Source organism: Psammomys obesus, unplaced genomic scaffold (genome assembly GCF_907164565.1).
Source record: "Psammomys obesus unplaced genomic scaffold, mPsaObe1.curated_primary_1811, whole genome shotgun sequence".
NCBI classification, from domain to species: Eukaryota; Metazoa; Chordata; class Mammalia; order Rodentia; family Muridae; genus Psammomys; species Psammomys obesus.
Window position 1 is genome coordinate 2,645,781 of NW_026590663.1, and position 16,365 is coordinate 2,662,145.

The following is a 16,365-nucleotide window of genomic DNA, read 5'->3' on the forward strand; positions in this document are numbered from 1 at the left end:
CGGTTACCTATAGTTCTTTGTGTAGAGTTGAAGCCCACTGGGCTTTTCTCAGTCCTCGTTTGGCAGTGAACTCCAACAATCTCATTTTTATATTGGATGCATCACAGATATCACTAGTTCATTAAGCCAAACAAAATGTAAACTTTCTAATGGGTTAAGATCAGATTTTATTTGCTCCAGAGAAAGCGTAATGCAATCAAATGGATTTCTGTTTGTAAGATTTAGCCTTTAGCTCAAACTGTAAGCAATGGGCTCTAATTTTAGTTATTAATAATACCATGAGCAATGTGATCAGGAAGGTGAAAAGTCTTGAAAACACCTCCTTTTCCCTGGTTTTTAACCTTGACTACGTGCATGCATCGTCTGGAGATAGGTTTGAGAATGTTTGTGGACAAGCTCCGCTCCTGGAAGTTCTCTTTCCAATGATGGAAAGTCTGCATTGGTGTTTTGTAAAACTCCTTGGGTTGTTCCAATAAGGTGTCACTTCACATGGACTAAATTAGCTTCAGGAACTACTGTGTAATGAACTAAGTCTCCCGGATAGGACAAAAGACATGCATTGGACTGGGGAGTAAGAAAGATGGGGAAGTACAAATCACTGCCCATATGAGTACGGGCAGAAAGAGCTGGATGGACAAGATAGTGCTCTTGACAAGCGCTGTTGAAAGATACAAAATTAAAATGTACCCATGATTGCATGGGGGTTTTCTCATCTGTATGCAAGTTCATGAACAAGAATACACATACACAAATAAATACAGGATCCACCTGTACATAAATATAAATCTGTGTGTGCATAGTATATTCACAGCACGTTTTCTGTTCTTTAGTGGGCTGTCTTAATAATGATTCTTTTCTTTGAGACAGGGCCTCATGAAGCCCAGAGTGACGTCAAAACCACTGTGCCTCTTAGGATGAGTTTGGACTTCTGATCCTCTTGACTCTACTTTCCCAGTGCTGGGATTATAAGTACACACTGCCACACTGGTTTTATTTGGTGCTTGGGATCAAACCTAGGGTCTCATATGTTCTAGGAAAGCACCCTAACAAGTGAACTACATCCTCACCCCTAAATAGTAACTTTTTAATCTTCTTGATCATAGCATCCCTAAAGTTTGTATCATTACTACTTTCACATGTAATTTTAAAAATTCAGCGGAAATTTTAAGCTACCTACATGAAGATAATTTTCCGTGCTGTCTTCTAAAAGTGAAGACACTTCTAATCCATCTAGAATTGGTTAGTATTTGTAATCCAAAACACAGAATTAGAGGTGAGGGTGTAACACATACTTGCCATGCTTGAAGTACTGTGTCCTTACCACCCAATGAGTGAAATGGAGGGAGAAAGGCATGGATGGATGGATGGATGGATGGATGGATGGATGGATGGATAGATGGATGGATGGGTGGATGGAATAAGTAGTTGAAAGTCACTTGTTTTCTCAAGGCTGATCAATACAGTACTGCTTGTTGAAAAGTCCATTAATTCTACACTGCAACTATTTCAGCTATAAATCAAGTGATCATATATGTGTGGGTCCCTATTCTCCATTTTTTTATATCTATATCTGCAAAGTGTGTTACTCTCATGGTTTCCACAACCACATATGATCAGCAAGACTTCCGAGTTGTCAATGATATTTCTTTAACTTTTTATTGTTCAAGATTATTTGATTTATAAGCTCCGTATTTTATTAAACTTTACAGTCAGCATTCCAGTTAACAGATAGACGTGATAGATAGCGGAGCAAACCTTTAGTCCCAGCTCTGCTCTACATAGTGAGTTTCAGGACAGTCAGAGCTACATAGTGAGACCCTGTTTTAAACACACAAAAAATATCAACAACAAACAAATGCATATACTCAGACAGTACACACACACACACACACATACACACACACCCTTTTGAGACTTTTTTTTAATAAGAGTTCATTGAACTTGTGGGGAAATTAGTCCCTACCACAATATTGAATTTTCAAAACCCAGGATGTGGTCCTTTCTACCTTTTTAAAAAGTGTTCTTTTTTTTTTTTCATTCTCTCTAGAATATATTACAGTATAAATAGTTCATACAGCATTAACAGTTCTATTTGTATTATATATTTGTTGCTACTTTAAACCATGTTTGTTTTGCTATTGATAGCTTCTGAGAAACAGAATCTCAGTTTTCTTCAATGGAGTGACACTGGGCATATCAACCATGCTCCAGGGCAGGGCCCACACTAGGATTAGTTGGCCAACACAAAACAGACTTCAGTTTTATTTGCTTGTTTGTTGTTTTGTGCTTTTTGTTGTTTTGGCTTAGTTTGGGGTTTTGTTTGTTTGTTTTTGAAGAAGGAGAAAGAACATGAAGTTGAAAGTGTAGGTAGGAGGGGAGGAAAAATCTAGGAGTTGGAGGAAGGAGGAAAAGAATATGATCAAAACATATCACATAAAAATTTTAAAGAAAAGGAATAAAGGAAAAATCGTGTTACGAAAAATAATTTTTGTTGATTAAAACTGATGTACAAATACAATTGATTTTTTTGTATTGGCGTTTTGTACAATGACTTTACTAAATTCATGAATTAAACTGAATAGTCTTTTAAAATGTTTCTCAATATACATGTTTAATCCATTTTTATTTTGAAGCACATGAATGTGGTATTGGGTAAAAGTTATATTAAATTTAAATGAAAAAAAGACTCTTTAAATACAGCAAATTGCTCTACATTGTCTATGAACATAATAAATGTTCTTCATCTGCAGATAAGCTTACTTAATTTCCTTTCCTTACAAATTCTTATCAGTGTAATTTTGTTTGTGCCTTTAATTCTTCTTTCTTTTTTCTCTTTAAAGCATTTCTTAAGAGACAAGAGTTTATTCAGAATACAATACATGCTTATTCCCATAATAGTAATGTTTTATTATTTATTCTTTTCACAATACTTGAGGTCTTTGTCTACTACAGCTGAATTTTCCTAACTGTAATTAATAGTATTTTGTTGTGCTTCACCACATACCAAAATTTTAAAAGAATGTAAATGTCCTAATATATGCAAACAGTGGATCAAAGAAAAAAAGGAGCATCCAATGGTATTCATTTTGAAATTACAAAGAATCCAAAATCTCAGGAATGCTGGCTCAAACACACTTTGGCTTTCTTATTTTCCATTTTCCCCAACAACAATCACCTAATTACTTTTCCAAGAGTTTCCTCTGTCTCCTACTTTCTTAAAAAAAAATTTTTTTCAGAGTGACTACTCTACAATTCTTTTTGTAATTGCTGTGGGAGTGATAGCCATTTTGAGCACTGTTTAGAAAGCCTACTTTAAAATTTTTTCTTCAATTTATTTATTTGCTCATTTTACATCCCAATCGCAACTCCACTTTCTCCTCTCCTCCCAGTACCACCCTCCCACCCACTTCCTCCATGCCCCTTTCACACTCTCTCCCCATCTGCCAGGTACCAACACACCCTGGCACCTCAAGTCACATCCGAACTAAGTGCCTCCTCTTTCACCGAGTCAGGACAAGGCAGTCCTGCTAGGCAAATAGGATCCAGAGGGAGGCAACAGAGTCCAAGTCAGAGACAGCCCCTGTTCCAATTGTTAGGGGATCTACTTGAGGATCAAGCAGCCCATCAGCTTCCTATGTGTAGGGTGCCTAGGACTAGTCTATGTATGTTCTTTGGTTGGTGCTTCAGTCCTCTATGAGGCCCCATGGGCCCAGGTTAATTGGTTATGTAGGTCTTTCGTGGTGTCCCTTACCCCTCCAACTCCCTCAATCCTTCCCCCAACTCTTCCACAAGACTCCCTGAGTTCTTTCTAATGTTTGGCTGTGGGTCCCTGCATCTGTTTCCATTATCTGCTGGATGAAGTCTCTCAGTTGACAGTTATGCTAGGTTCCTGTCTGCAAGGAGAACAGAGCATCATGAATAGTCTCAGGAGTTGGCTCTCTCCCATTGGGTGGGTCTCAAGTTGGGCCAGTCATTGGTTGGCCATTCCCTGAATCTCTGTTCCATCTTTTATCTCTGAAAATCTTGAAGGCAGGACAAATTTGGGATGGAGAGTTTTGTGGTATGTTGGTGTCCTCTTCCTCCACTGAAAGTCCTGCCTAGTTACATGATGTGGCCACTTCAGTCTCGGTATCCCCGGCTGCTAGGAGTCGTTGCTAGGGTCACCCCATTCTTCCCCAAAGCCTCTCCTCCCAGGTCTCCAGCTTGCCTCACAGATACCCAACACCAGTTTTTCTTCTCTCTCCCATGCCTGTGACTTCCCATCCCCATTCTCCCCACACCTGATCCCCCAACGTTCCCCTCTTCACCCCCTCTCCCACTCAGTTCCCTCTCTCCCTCCACTTCTAATATCTATGATGTGTATTTTATTTCCCTTTCCTAGTGGGATTAAGCATCCGCCCTTTCTCCCTCCTTGTTTCTTAGTTTCTTTGGGTCTGTGGACTGTAGCATGGTTATCCTGTATTATATGGCTAATATCCACTTATGAGTGAGTACATACCAAGTGTGTCTTTCTGGGTCTCGATTAACTCACTCAGGATGATCTTTTCCAGTCCCATTCATTTGTTTGCAAATTTCATGATTTCCTTGTTTTTAATAGCTGAGTAGTATTCCATTTGTGTAAATGCACCACAATTTCTTTATCCATTCTTTGATTGAGGGACAATTAGGATGTTTTCAGTTTCTGGCTATTACAAGTAAAGCCACTGTAAACATAGCTTAGCAGATGTCCTTATGATTTGGTGAAGCATATTTTTTGTATACGCCCAGGAGTGGTGTAGCTGGGTCTTGAGGTAGAGCCAATTTCCTAAGAGTCAGATTGATTTCCAAAGTGGTTGTACAAGTTTACATTCCCACCAGCAATGGAGGAGGGTTCCCCTTTCTCCACATCCTCTTCAGCATGTGCTGTCATTTGAGTTTTTGATCTTAGCCATTCTGACAGGTCTAAGATGGAATCTCAGAGTCGTTTTGATTTGCATTTCCTCAATGACTAAGGACTTTGCACATTTCTTTAAGTGCTTTTCTGCCATTAGATATTCCTCTGTTGAGAATTCTCTGTTTAACTCTGTACCCCATTTTTAATTGGATTATTTTGTTTGTTGGTGATACTTTCTTGAGTTCTTTATATATTTTGGAGATTAGCCCTTTGTCAGATGTAGAGTTGATGAAGATATTTTCCCAATCTGTAGGCTGCTACTTTGTCCTATTGACAGTGTCCCTTTAATCAAAATAGAATTATATCACTTTACCTTCTCCCTTATATCCACTAGCCCATTCCATGTCCTCTTCATTCTAAAGTTCTTCAATTATTACTATTACACACACACACACACACACATACAACCTGCTGAGTACACTTTTATTGTTTCTGTGTATACGGCTTTCAGGGCTGATCACTTTTTACTGGAAAACTAGCAAGGGAGCTAACCCTGGGAGAGGTAAAGTTTTCATCTCCCAGCAATCATTGGTTGCCTGTGTTGTTTTTTATTATTTTTTTTTTAATTTTCCTTTGTTCACATTAATGTGTCCATTGATATTGTTCTTGCAGCCATTTCTAGGAGCCCGTTTCACAACCAACTTCCTGGTATTCTGGCTCTTAAAATCTTTCTGCCTCCTCTTCTGTGATGTTCCCTGAACCATAGTAGCACAACCATGTGGCTGTTTGCAAATTGTGATGATATCAGTTCCTATAAATCCTGAGAGCTTTTCTCCCCAGTCCTTCCCTTTTTATGTCACCTAGGTACCCCACATAGGCCTTCATCTCATGATCCTCTCCTCTGCTTCCCAGGCTCTGGGATTACGCCATGTGCCAGCTCACCCAGCATTTCATGTTTGATAGCAAACAAAAAAATGATGATATGAGACACCGTCGTCTTGTTCTTGATTTCTAGGGGAAGTTTTCATTAAGTTACCCTTAAACCAATCATTACTGTAGGCTTTTAAAAATAATCTTTGACAGAAGAGGGATTTTTTTTAATATTATGGGCTGGAATGTTTTGTTTTGTTTTGTTTTGTTTTTTTTCAGAAGACATGGCTGATATCTTTTGAAGTAACTGTAGATGTCTTCATCTTTTTATCTGAATTTTTTCAGCACTGTATTGCAAGACATCTAACAACCTATCAAGTATATTTAAGACAATTTGTGGTACTAAATCATTTATTAAAGTAAGAGTGAGCCCTTGTTTCACAGCAGATTTGAATAACTAAGTGCCACTTTTGGGATTCCAGCTGAGATGTGTATTATTACTTCACAGGGAAGCAGGCTGCCTTGGATCCGTTCATCCCGCAGAACCTTCTGCCAAACTCCACTGACAAATATTACATTTACAACGGCTCATTGACATCTCCTCCCTGCACAGACACCGTTGAATGGATCATTTTTAAGGATACAGTTAGCATCTCTGAAAGCCAGGTAATCTCGGAGGTTCACATAATGAAGTAATTTGAAGCTAATGCAGAAGCAATGTTTTGTAGGTTTGCTGCAGAGTATCATTTTGAAGCATTTCCTGAAGCTTTTGAAGCAGACTGTTAAATGGGTTGGTCTTTTTTCCAGCTGGCTGTATTTTGTGAAGTTCTCACAATGCAACAGTCTGGCTATGTCATGTTGATGGATTACTTACAAAACAATTTCCGAGAACAACAGTACAAGTTTTCCAGGCAGGTGTTTTCCTCATATACTGGAAAGGAAGAGATTCATGAAGCAGGTATGTATTGAAATATCATTTTTCTGTGCCCTTCAAAGACTCAGTATAGATAGTTATTTTGGAGTGGTGGAAAACGCGCAAGAATTACAGTTTTTGAAACATTTAAATTAACTTTTGTAGCTTTAGGCGGGCAATGTAGCTTCCCTGAATTGTAGTTTCTATATCTACAAATGAGAATTTGAAAAATCCATTCTTCCAATATGAAAAAAAAATAAGAGCTGAGAAATGGAAGTAAGTTTTCCAAGTCACACAACAATAAGCAACATAGCCACATAAACACTCCAAGTTCATCTTACAGTGTCTGCTGGACTGAAAGCTGTAAGAGAAAAGGGAATGAGAGGCTGAGGTGGTCAGATACTAGGGTGTCATGTCTGGTAAGGGTGATCAAGGGTTTGAGCTAGAGATGAAAACATAAACTGAACCTGAGATGAGGTCATGGTACACACACCTGTGCTGCCAGTTCCAAGGGGAAAAAATCAAGCGTGCAATAGGTATTGACAACATTATACTGAATTACTATTAATAAACAAAAACATTCTCAGTTTCCTTCTTTGGAGGAAAATAACTTTGTCATTGCCAACCAATAGAAAACATGGTGGGTATTTGGGTTCCCTGCATATGTTCTGTGCCTTTTGTGGCTGACACAGGAGTCAAAAACCATGGCAAAGCCGGAGGACACAAACAGAGGTCTCTCCATCTTGTTACTTTCTGTTTGTACCAGACTGTAGTAATCCATGAAGAAATAGTTGAAGTACCCTTTATTGTGAGAAGTTAAGATTTTCCAAACTACATTCTTTGATCTATGCCTTGCACTTTTTTGTCATGAATTTTTGTCATGAATGATATTAATTTAATAATCAATTTCTTTTAAATTAATCTTTAATGTTCATGCTTTTATTGCTTTAATATAATATTTAGAATTGTTTGTTCTCCGACAAAAAAAAAAACATGACAGTGGTTTCAAATAACTATATCTAATATGACAGTAGCATTTAAATTAAAATTGGATTCCTGGCAAAAGTGATTTCGGATAGTCATAACAAATTGTTTAATAGTTTTTTTATAGTGAATAATAGATAGTTGGTTAGAAAAATAAAAATGAACCTAAACCACTTCCTCTTGAAAAATACAGTAGACAAAACAGCCAAATAAAAATATGATTGCTTTTTCCATTAGACTTTAAAATCACATTTAGATCCTCAGTTCTTTAAGGATAAGATTGTAGTCGGTCACTTAATGTAGGACCTGGTTTGTGCTCACGGATACTGATGCCAACCCTTCTTCAGCAAGGCTTCTCTCACCCTAAACTCGAAGCCGTCCTCTGAAGCACGGACACCCATTTCCACAGGGCACACTGAAGGTGTTTTCTCCAAGCAGCACGTTCCTCCGCACGGTCTTCATACTCTTGCCCACTCTTGTTCTCTGAAACTCAAGCAAGACAAGCCCTCTACTCAGAAGACCATCTCTTACAGGACCCTTACCCCCACTGTGTCTGAATCTGTCCCAGGCACGGGAGCACCGTCAGGTGGCACCAGAACCAGGAAGTTCAAGGTAAATCATGCTCATGTGGACTCGGCGCACATGCCCAAGCAGATGCTTCCCAGTAGCAACCAGACTACTGCAGGGCCGGTGCGCACGGCTCTCACACGGCCTCCAAACCTGTGCTGACAGTGGCTGCACACTTCATCTCTTTGCATTTATTCTGAGCTAAACAGAAGCTTCAATTCACTGAATAGTCACCGCGCGTCTGAAGGACTCGACTTCCATGGAATAAAAACGTGATGCTGATGTATAGACACGCTCTGAGCTGTGCCGTGTGCAGCCCATGTGCGGCTCCGAGTTAGCGTAGGGCAGCATAGTTTCCAAAATTAAGTTTCAGGCTTAACTTGTTAATTATAACAATAGGCTACACAACAGAGGCTACCAACTGTTGTGTAACACCACCTTGCCTTGAACCAAAGAGTGTTGGCCTTAAGCCTCCCCTCAACCAGTTTGTGATTCTGGCCAAAACCATTTTCATGGCTTGGGAAGCTGACACTGAGTGATTTGCCCCAGTTTACATAGCTAGACAGGGGTGAAGTGAGTATTTGAACTCAGGCGTCTCTGACTTTAAAGCCTTCCAAAGCAATTTCTACTTTGCATAACACTTTGAAAGAAATATAATTTCGTTATAAAAATCAGTGACCTTAATAACACGAACCTTTAAGAAGTATTGATCTTTTAGGGTCTCGTTTACTCTAAGGTCCATCAGAGACAGTACAGTCTCCACACTGCTTGCTCTTCACAGGTGGCACGTGTGGGCCTCAGTCTTACTCCTGTCAGCTGCGTGTGCATTGTCTCACTATGCCACGGCTCTGTGGCAGCATTGCTATCACGGCCAGAGTAAGAATTATCACACATTTGTGATTTTGTTCCGAAATAATGAACTAACGAGGAAAGGGAGGCTGTTGGAAATAGACTCATTCATACAAATTGGAGGGATGCAAATTTTAAACAATGAACTCTACAATACAAAAGAAAGGTACATCCACAGCCTCTTTCGGCAGTACACTTGTTCATAGGTACGCTTCTCCCAGCATCCCTCGGGGACAGGCCACTTATCAGCTGCACACATCTTAGACAGTTACTCGGCGGGGGTTAGAGCGTAATAATGTCCTCAGCTTAAGCTAAGGTGGTTGGGAGCCAGTACTAGCTTTTACTATAGTTTGTGTCTTTGAGATCTGAGATGTGGTCCTCTGGTCATTTGACCTTCCCCTTGTCCTGTCTCCCTGGTGGGGTCTCAGCTCCTTCCTTCATCCTACTGTAGTTCTCGGGTTCTTCACGGTGGAAGAATTACCTTGGATCAAGTACAGAAGATCATCCTACCCTCTCCCATACCCACCTCCTCAGCTTTACCTGCTCTGAGGGCTCCTGTTTGCCAAGATGCCAGAGGAGATAATGAACACCTTTTTACATTTTTCCTTTCTTTTTCATTTTCTTTTCTTTCTTTCTTTTTTAAATAAAATGTATTTACAATTTATAATTCCATAATTTATATTTTTTAAATTATTTTTTCGCTTTTAAAAAATTTATTCATACTTTTTATAAATTACAGTTTATTCACTTTGTATCTCTGCTGTAGCCCATCCCTCATCCCCTCCCAATCCCACCCTCCTTCCCTCATCTCCTCCCATGCCCCTCCCCAAGTCCATTGATAAGGGAGGTCCTCCTCCCCTTCCCTCTGATCCTAGTCTATCAGATCTCATCAGGAGTGGCTGTATTGTCCTCCCATGTGGCCTGGCAAGGCTGCTCCCCCATCAGGGGGAGGTGATCAAAGAGCCAGCCACTGAGTTCATGTCAGAGACAGTCCCTGTTCCCATTGCTAGGGTACCTACTTGGATTTTGAGCTGTCATGGGCTACATCTGTGCAAGGGTTCTAGGTTATCTCCATGCATGGTCCTTGGTTGGAGTATGAGTCTCAGAAAAGACTCTTGTGCCCTGATTTTTTTGGTTCTGTGGCTCTCCTTCTGGAGCTCCTGTCCCTTCCAGGTCTTTCTATCTCCCCCTTCTTTCATAAGATTCCCTGCATGCTGCCCAAAGTTTGGCTATGAGTCTCAGCATCTGCTTTGATACACTGCTGGTAGAGGCCCTCTTTGGTAGGCTAATTTTCTGTTTCCTGTTTTCTCCCTCTTCCGATGTCCATCCCATTTGCCTTTCTTAATGAGGATTCATCCTCTTACCCAGGTCTTCCTTCTTGCTTAGCTTCTTTAGGTGTACAGATTTTAGTATATTTATCCTATATTATATGTCTAATATCCACTCATAAGTGAGTATGTACCATGTACAACAACAGATCATCTGGAGATACCTCCATACCTGATCTCAAGCTATACTACAGAGCAATAGTAGTAAAATCTTCATGGTACTGACATAGAAAAAGAAAGGTGGATCAATGGAATCGAATAGAAGACCCAGAAATAAATCCACACATCTACGGATACTTGATTTTTTACAAAGAAGCCAAAACCATACAATGGAAAAAAGACAGTATTTTCAACAAATGGTGCTGGTTTAACTAGATGTCTACATGTAGAAAACTGCAAATAGATCCATATTTATCACCCTGCACAAAACTAAAGTCTAAGTGGATCAAAGACCTCAACATAAAGCTGGACACACTGAACCTCTTAGAAGAAAAAGTGGGGAAGAGCCTTGAACTCATTGTCACAGGAGACAACTTCCTGAACAGAACACCAACAGCACAGGCTCTAAGAGCAACGATCAATAAATGGGACCTCATGAAACTGAAAAGCTTCTGTAAAGCATAGGACACTGTCATCAGAAAAAAACAACAGCCTACAGATTGGGAAAGGATCTTCACCAACCCTTTATCTGACAGAGGACTCATATCCGGTATATATAAAGAACTAAAGAAGTTAAACAGCAAAAAGTCAAGTAACCCAATTTAAAAATGGTGTATAGATGTTTTATAATTTATATTTATAATTTCTTTATAAGTTTAAAGCTTTAGTTCATATCTAAAAATGTGATCTGATAAAAATGTGATCTGAGGTGGCAGTGGCATCAGCCTATTAGCAAATTCCATTTCTGTCGGTTCTGTCCTCTCATTTACGCAGCTAATATTCAGTTGAACGTTGTTTAGCTCTAACACGAGACATTATCGAAAATTCACTTCCTTACTCCACATTTCTCTTTTCCATCCCTGGAAGTGGCCCTTTCTGCTGAGTCGTCCTGGTCCTCTACCTGAAGTCAGGCTGTTTTCCATTGCTTCTCAGCCATTTATGAACCTGCCTCACTTTCTTGGTAGATTTCCTCCTTACGCATCTCACTGTCACTTGTAGCATGGAATGAAGGACAGCCCCTGTCCTGTAGGTACAGCCTTCTCAGTTTTTGATAAGTGAGAAACCAAAGAGTGAATTAAAGAATAGGTTAAGGGTCTCTTGCCCCTTCGCCTTTGGGGCTACAAAGATCAAGTTGTTCTTGGCAACAGGCACAGAAGGACCAGGCAGCTTTACATTTCCAGACAAGGCAAAACCAAGTTTTTTGAAATTTTTTAAATTCTCAAAGTTCTTCAAAAAACTGCCTAGCATGCAGTCCTGATTCGCAATTAAAGACAGTTCCAGAGAAAGATTCTAATTTTAAAAAACAGTATCTGTGTCATAATAATATTTAGAAGTCATTTCCTCGATGACTGAGAAAAAGAGAAAGTGAACATAGTCACTTTCCTCATTTGAACTCTGTCACTATTCAGTTAAAACTATTATTATATTTGACAAGTCTATATTTAGCATATAATGATAATTATATAGTAATCTTACAGATTCCCATTGTATGATATTTTGCATTTACTTAACTTATAAAAAACGTGAGCTACTTGATCTCTACAATTGAGGAGGGGGGGCTCAGGAGCCTTTAGAATTGGGACATTTGTTTAAGAGCTGGGACAATTCTTATTCTATCTCAACGGTTTGCATTTCAGTAAGCATTTATTATTATTTCACTTGTTGAGCATATCCCTGTGATGTTTCTTTGAAAATGAATGCACCATCTCTCTTCTTTTGGGAGCTGAATTTGACAACATTTGAGGGTAAAATTCAAGTTTGATTTTTTTAAATTAGTTTTAATCTGAAAATACAGTATTACATGGGTTCTCCCATTAAAGTAGAAAATATGAGTAAACTCACAGAAGACACTAAAAATTCTTGTTAATGTCACACTCAGTGATGACCACTGAAAACTTTATCCTTTCAGGCTTTCCACTTCAATTAAAAGCATAGTATGTCTCACAATGGTAGGTATTTTACATAGTGATATTAAATGAATCTCTAATAAAGCATTTTAACTGTTATATAGTATTCCACTAATTAGTGAAAATTTATAAGATCTTTTCCTCAGTCTTGAACATTCAAGGTATATTTACACTTCTACCTTTATAAATATCTAACATCATCAAAAAAATGATAAAAAAAATCATAAAAATACTCAGAACCTTGCTCTTACTAAATGCATCGCAGAAACATGTATTTTCGACAAAGCATGTAACTCCCTGCTTCCAAGTGCACTCTGAGATTAAAACCCAGGCCATATTTATTTTCACACTTAAAACTACCTCTCAGTATTCATGCCACCAGAAAGTCAATGCACTGTTTTTCCACTGTGATATAAGGCTACCATTTCTTAGAAAGTCACTACATTTGAGCATAATAAAGTAAACATTGTAGATTCTAAGAATCAAAGAATTTAATAGAACTATCTGATTGGGAAGGATTTAGCAGAAGCTACCTTTCTAAATTTTATTTATTTTATAAATTACATTTAGTCACTTTGTATCCCTGCTGTAGCCACCTCTCTCAACCCCTCCCAATCCCCTTTCCAAGTCTACTGATAGGGGAGGTCCTCCTCCCCTTCCATCTGATGCTAACTTATCAGGTCTCTTCAGGACTGGCTGTATTGTCTTCCTGTGTGGCCTGGTAAGGCTGCTCTCCCCTCAAGGGGAGGTGATCAAAGAGCCAGACATTGAGTTCATGTCAGAGACAGTTCCTGTCCCCATTACTAGGGATCTCATTTGGACACTGAACTGCCATGGGCTACATCTGTGCAGCAGTTCTAGATTATCTCTATGCATGGTCCTTGGTTGGAGTATCAGTCTAAGAAAAGACCCCTGGGCCCAGATTTCTTGGTACTGTTGATCTCCTTGTGGAGCTCCTGTCCCCTGAAGGTCTTTCTATCTCCCCCTTCTTTCATAAGATTTCCTGTACTCTGCCCAAAGTTTGGCTATGAGTCTCAGCATCTGCTCTGATACCCTATTGGGTAGAGTCTTCCAGAGATCCTCTGTGGTAGGCTCTTGTTGTGGTCCCTGTTTTCTCCCTTTTCTTCCCTTTCTGAGTGAGGACTGATCCTCTTACCAGGGTCCTCCTTGCTTAGCTTCTTTAGGTGTACAGATTTTAGTCTGTTTTTCCCTAGGGCTTCTTAAAGCATACAAGAAACCCAATTTGAGCTTCAAAGACCACAGAGCATTTACTCCCAAACTCAGCACCAGTACTTAGTCACATACAAATCACAAGTTGTTGATATTAGAAACTGCCATGTCTTCACCTATCAAATTAGAGGAATTAACGTAGTCCCCTCCAAGGGCTGCTGTGACATTCAAAATGAGCTAAACTTTGCGATGCACTACAGTGCTTCAAATGAGCGAGCTGAGGAGTCACTGACGGCTATTGTTGTCGTGTGTCATATGCATCAAAACAAGAAGTCGCAAGGAAGAAATGGAGCTCTGCAAAATGTGCATGGTGATCACCTAAAATAACTTGTTATAGAATCATGAACATACTTCAAGTGTTAGTTAGCACTGTAATAAATTTAATGCGAACATTTTAAAGCAATAGAATATAGTGTGCTTTTCAAAACATAGAGCATGTTGGGAGTATCTTTGTAGCATAATGTATCTAAACTATGTAGCATAAGGCAATGAACTGCAAGATATTTTCTACCGTTTCCTGAAATACATCATTATGAATTAGACATTAGCAAACCTACTTTCGGGAAAGTTGGTAGTTTTAAGTAGTGTTTGTTAATGTCATATGTAGATAGCACTAGCTCTAATTATAGTCAGGAGAGCAAACAAAAACAAAAGATCATTTACTTCTTAGAGGACCATGCATTACAAATTAAACTGCTGATACAGTTCCTCTCAGTCCCTAGAGAAGAGAATCTAGTATATTTGCATACATTGGTGGCATTTATGACTCCTGTAAGCCCACCTACCTGAATTTTCTTACCTTTCCACAGTCTTAGCCATAGTTGATGCAACTCAGAATAGGCCCTCTTTCTCCAGGCAAACTTCATGTATTTCAGGACGCACCCTAGAACAAGGAAGGCCACAGGGAACTCAAGCATAGTTGTTCTTGCTTCACAGAGAGATTTGTCACACACAACCAGGAAAAAAAACTTGTATTTCTCCCCCATTTCTTTTCTGCTATCTTTTCCTTTTTTGTTCTTGTTTTTCCTGTCTTTCCCTTTTGTCCTCAAGATATTCAGCACTTTGCCTATTAATCTTTTGGTTCTTTCTTGGTGTAGTACATGTTGTTTCATACAATATAATAAATAATTACCTATCTACTTTATGACAGCCAAATGTGATACTATACAACCTTGAGTGGATACACATGACTTTTGATGAGCACGACCCCATTTGGTTTAAGTAACAGGTGTTTATTTATTTCTGGTTTATTGTGCCTTTCTCCATGAATGAAGTCTAGAGTTTATAAACTAAAGACATGTGAGACTTTCTGAATGCCAGTGTTAGAAAGCTACAGCAGGGATGAGCTTCCAAGAGACAGGAGCAACAGCTGCACCTACATACCAGTAGTAACCAGAACCAACCTGGTTGGAAGGTTAGAACTGTTTTTAATCCAGAACACAAATGACTCCCTGATAAAGGAGATCTGGTAGGGAGCCCTTTTGCCTACATATATATAACTGTTACTGTTTAAATTATGGTTAGCATTTATTTAGTGTCTAACTACATACTAATCTAAGAAGGACTTCTTGATTTTCAATCCAGATAATTGCCTTAGTAGAGTTTATAACTTCCTAATAAAATAATCACACTAATTTTGGAGGCTGGAGAAATGGCTCAAGGGTTAAGAGAGCCTACCGCTAACAGTGCTGAATAGGCTTGCTGGGGCCCTGGGTTCAGCTCCCATCAGCAACAGAGGTCTGCTCACAGCCACCTATAATTTCAGCTATAGAGGGGCCACACTCCTTTCTGTGTCCCACCATCGCCTGCACTCAACGTGTACAGCTCCACACAGGGACATACACACTGCACATTCATGTCATCTAAAATAAAAATAATAACTACACTAATGTCACTAGAACAGCATCAAAGAAAACAAAATACTAGTTCAAATCTAATACTTAGATTATGGTTATTGCCTAATTTTATGTCAAAAGAACAAATTATATCTATGAAATAAATCAATCAGATGGTTATTTAAAAGATCAATGCTTTGACAAGATCACAGTGCATAGATGTAAGTTTGACTTTTCTCTTGAGTACATTTTAAAGTACATCTATTTTATCCCTTTAAATCCTCTGTTTCAACAATTAAAGAATAAAGCTTAGCTGATGGTTTATATTACTAAATTATTATTTATCAATTAGCAAAAGAAATGCTTTAAAAATAATGTTTTAATTAAAATTAATCTCAAGATATATGTGTTTCACAACCCACAGAGGTGAGTTAGATAGTAAGTCATGGGGGGCGGGGATCTTCTAGAGAAGAAAAGATTTTTTTTTTCAAAAAGCCATATAGACACCTACTGCTGTAGAAGCCTCCTAAAACATGTACATATCTAAAAGGAGTTTAAATTGGGTTGCCAGATTATGGGGGGGAAAGGTGACAGTACCCAAACTAGACATGTTGTGCAACCAAATAAAAGACCCAAGAATCAAGAATGGCTTACATATTTTTGAGTTGTCATTAATACGGTCCAGTAGGAGGTCCAAACATCGACAATTGCCATGGGTACTCATTACTCTCCAGAACTTAATAGTAAGATCCTATTGCTCAAGACACTATGTGCTTAGTGTCTAGGAACATGGAGAAATTTAGCCGCGACTTGGCTGCAAGCGTCACCCTTCCGGGCTGGAAGCATCACC

General features: G+C 39.0%; 1 protein-coding gene across 5 annotated transcripts in view; it reads left to right on the forward strand.

The window, feature by feature from the left end:
• Ptprz1 (protein tyrosine phosphatase receptor type Z1) overlaps window positions 1-16,365 on the forward strand; it is a 176,234-nt gene that overhangs the window by 95,219 nt on the left and 64,650 nt on the right. For all 5 annotated transcript variants that reach the window (XM_055608131.1, XM_055608132.1, XM_055608133.1 and 2 more), the window contains exons 7-8: window positions 6,252-6,409; window positions 6,551-6,701. In XM_055608131.1, the coding sequence (XP_055464106.1) occupies window positions 6,252-6,409; window positions 6,551-6,701 (309 nt within the window). The remainder of the gene's footprint in view (window positions 1-6,251; window positions 6,410-6,550; window positions 6,702-16,365) is intronic.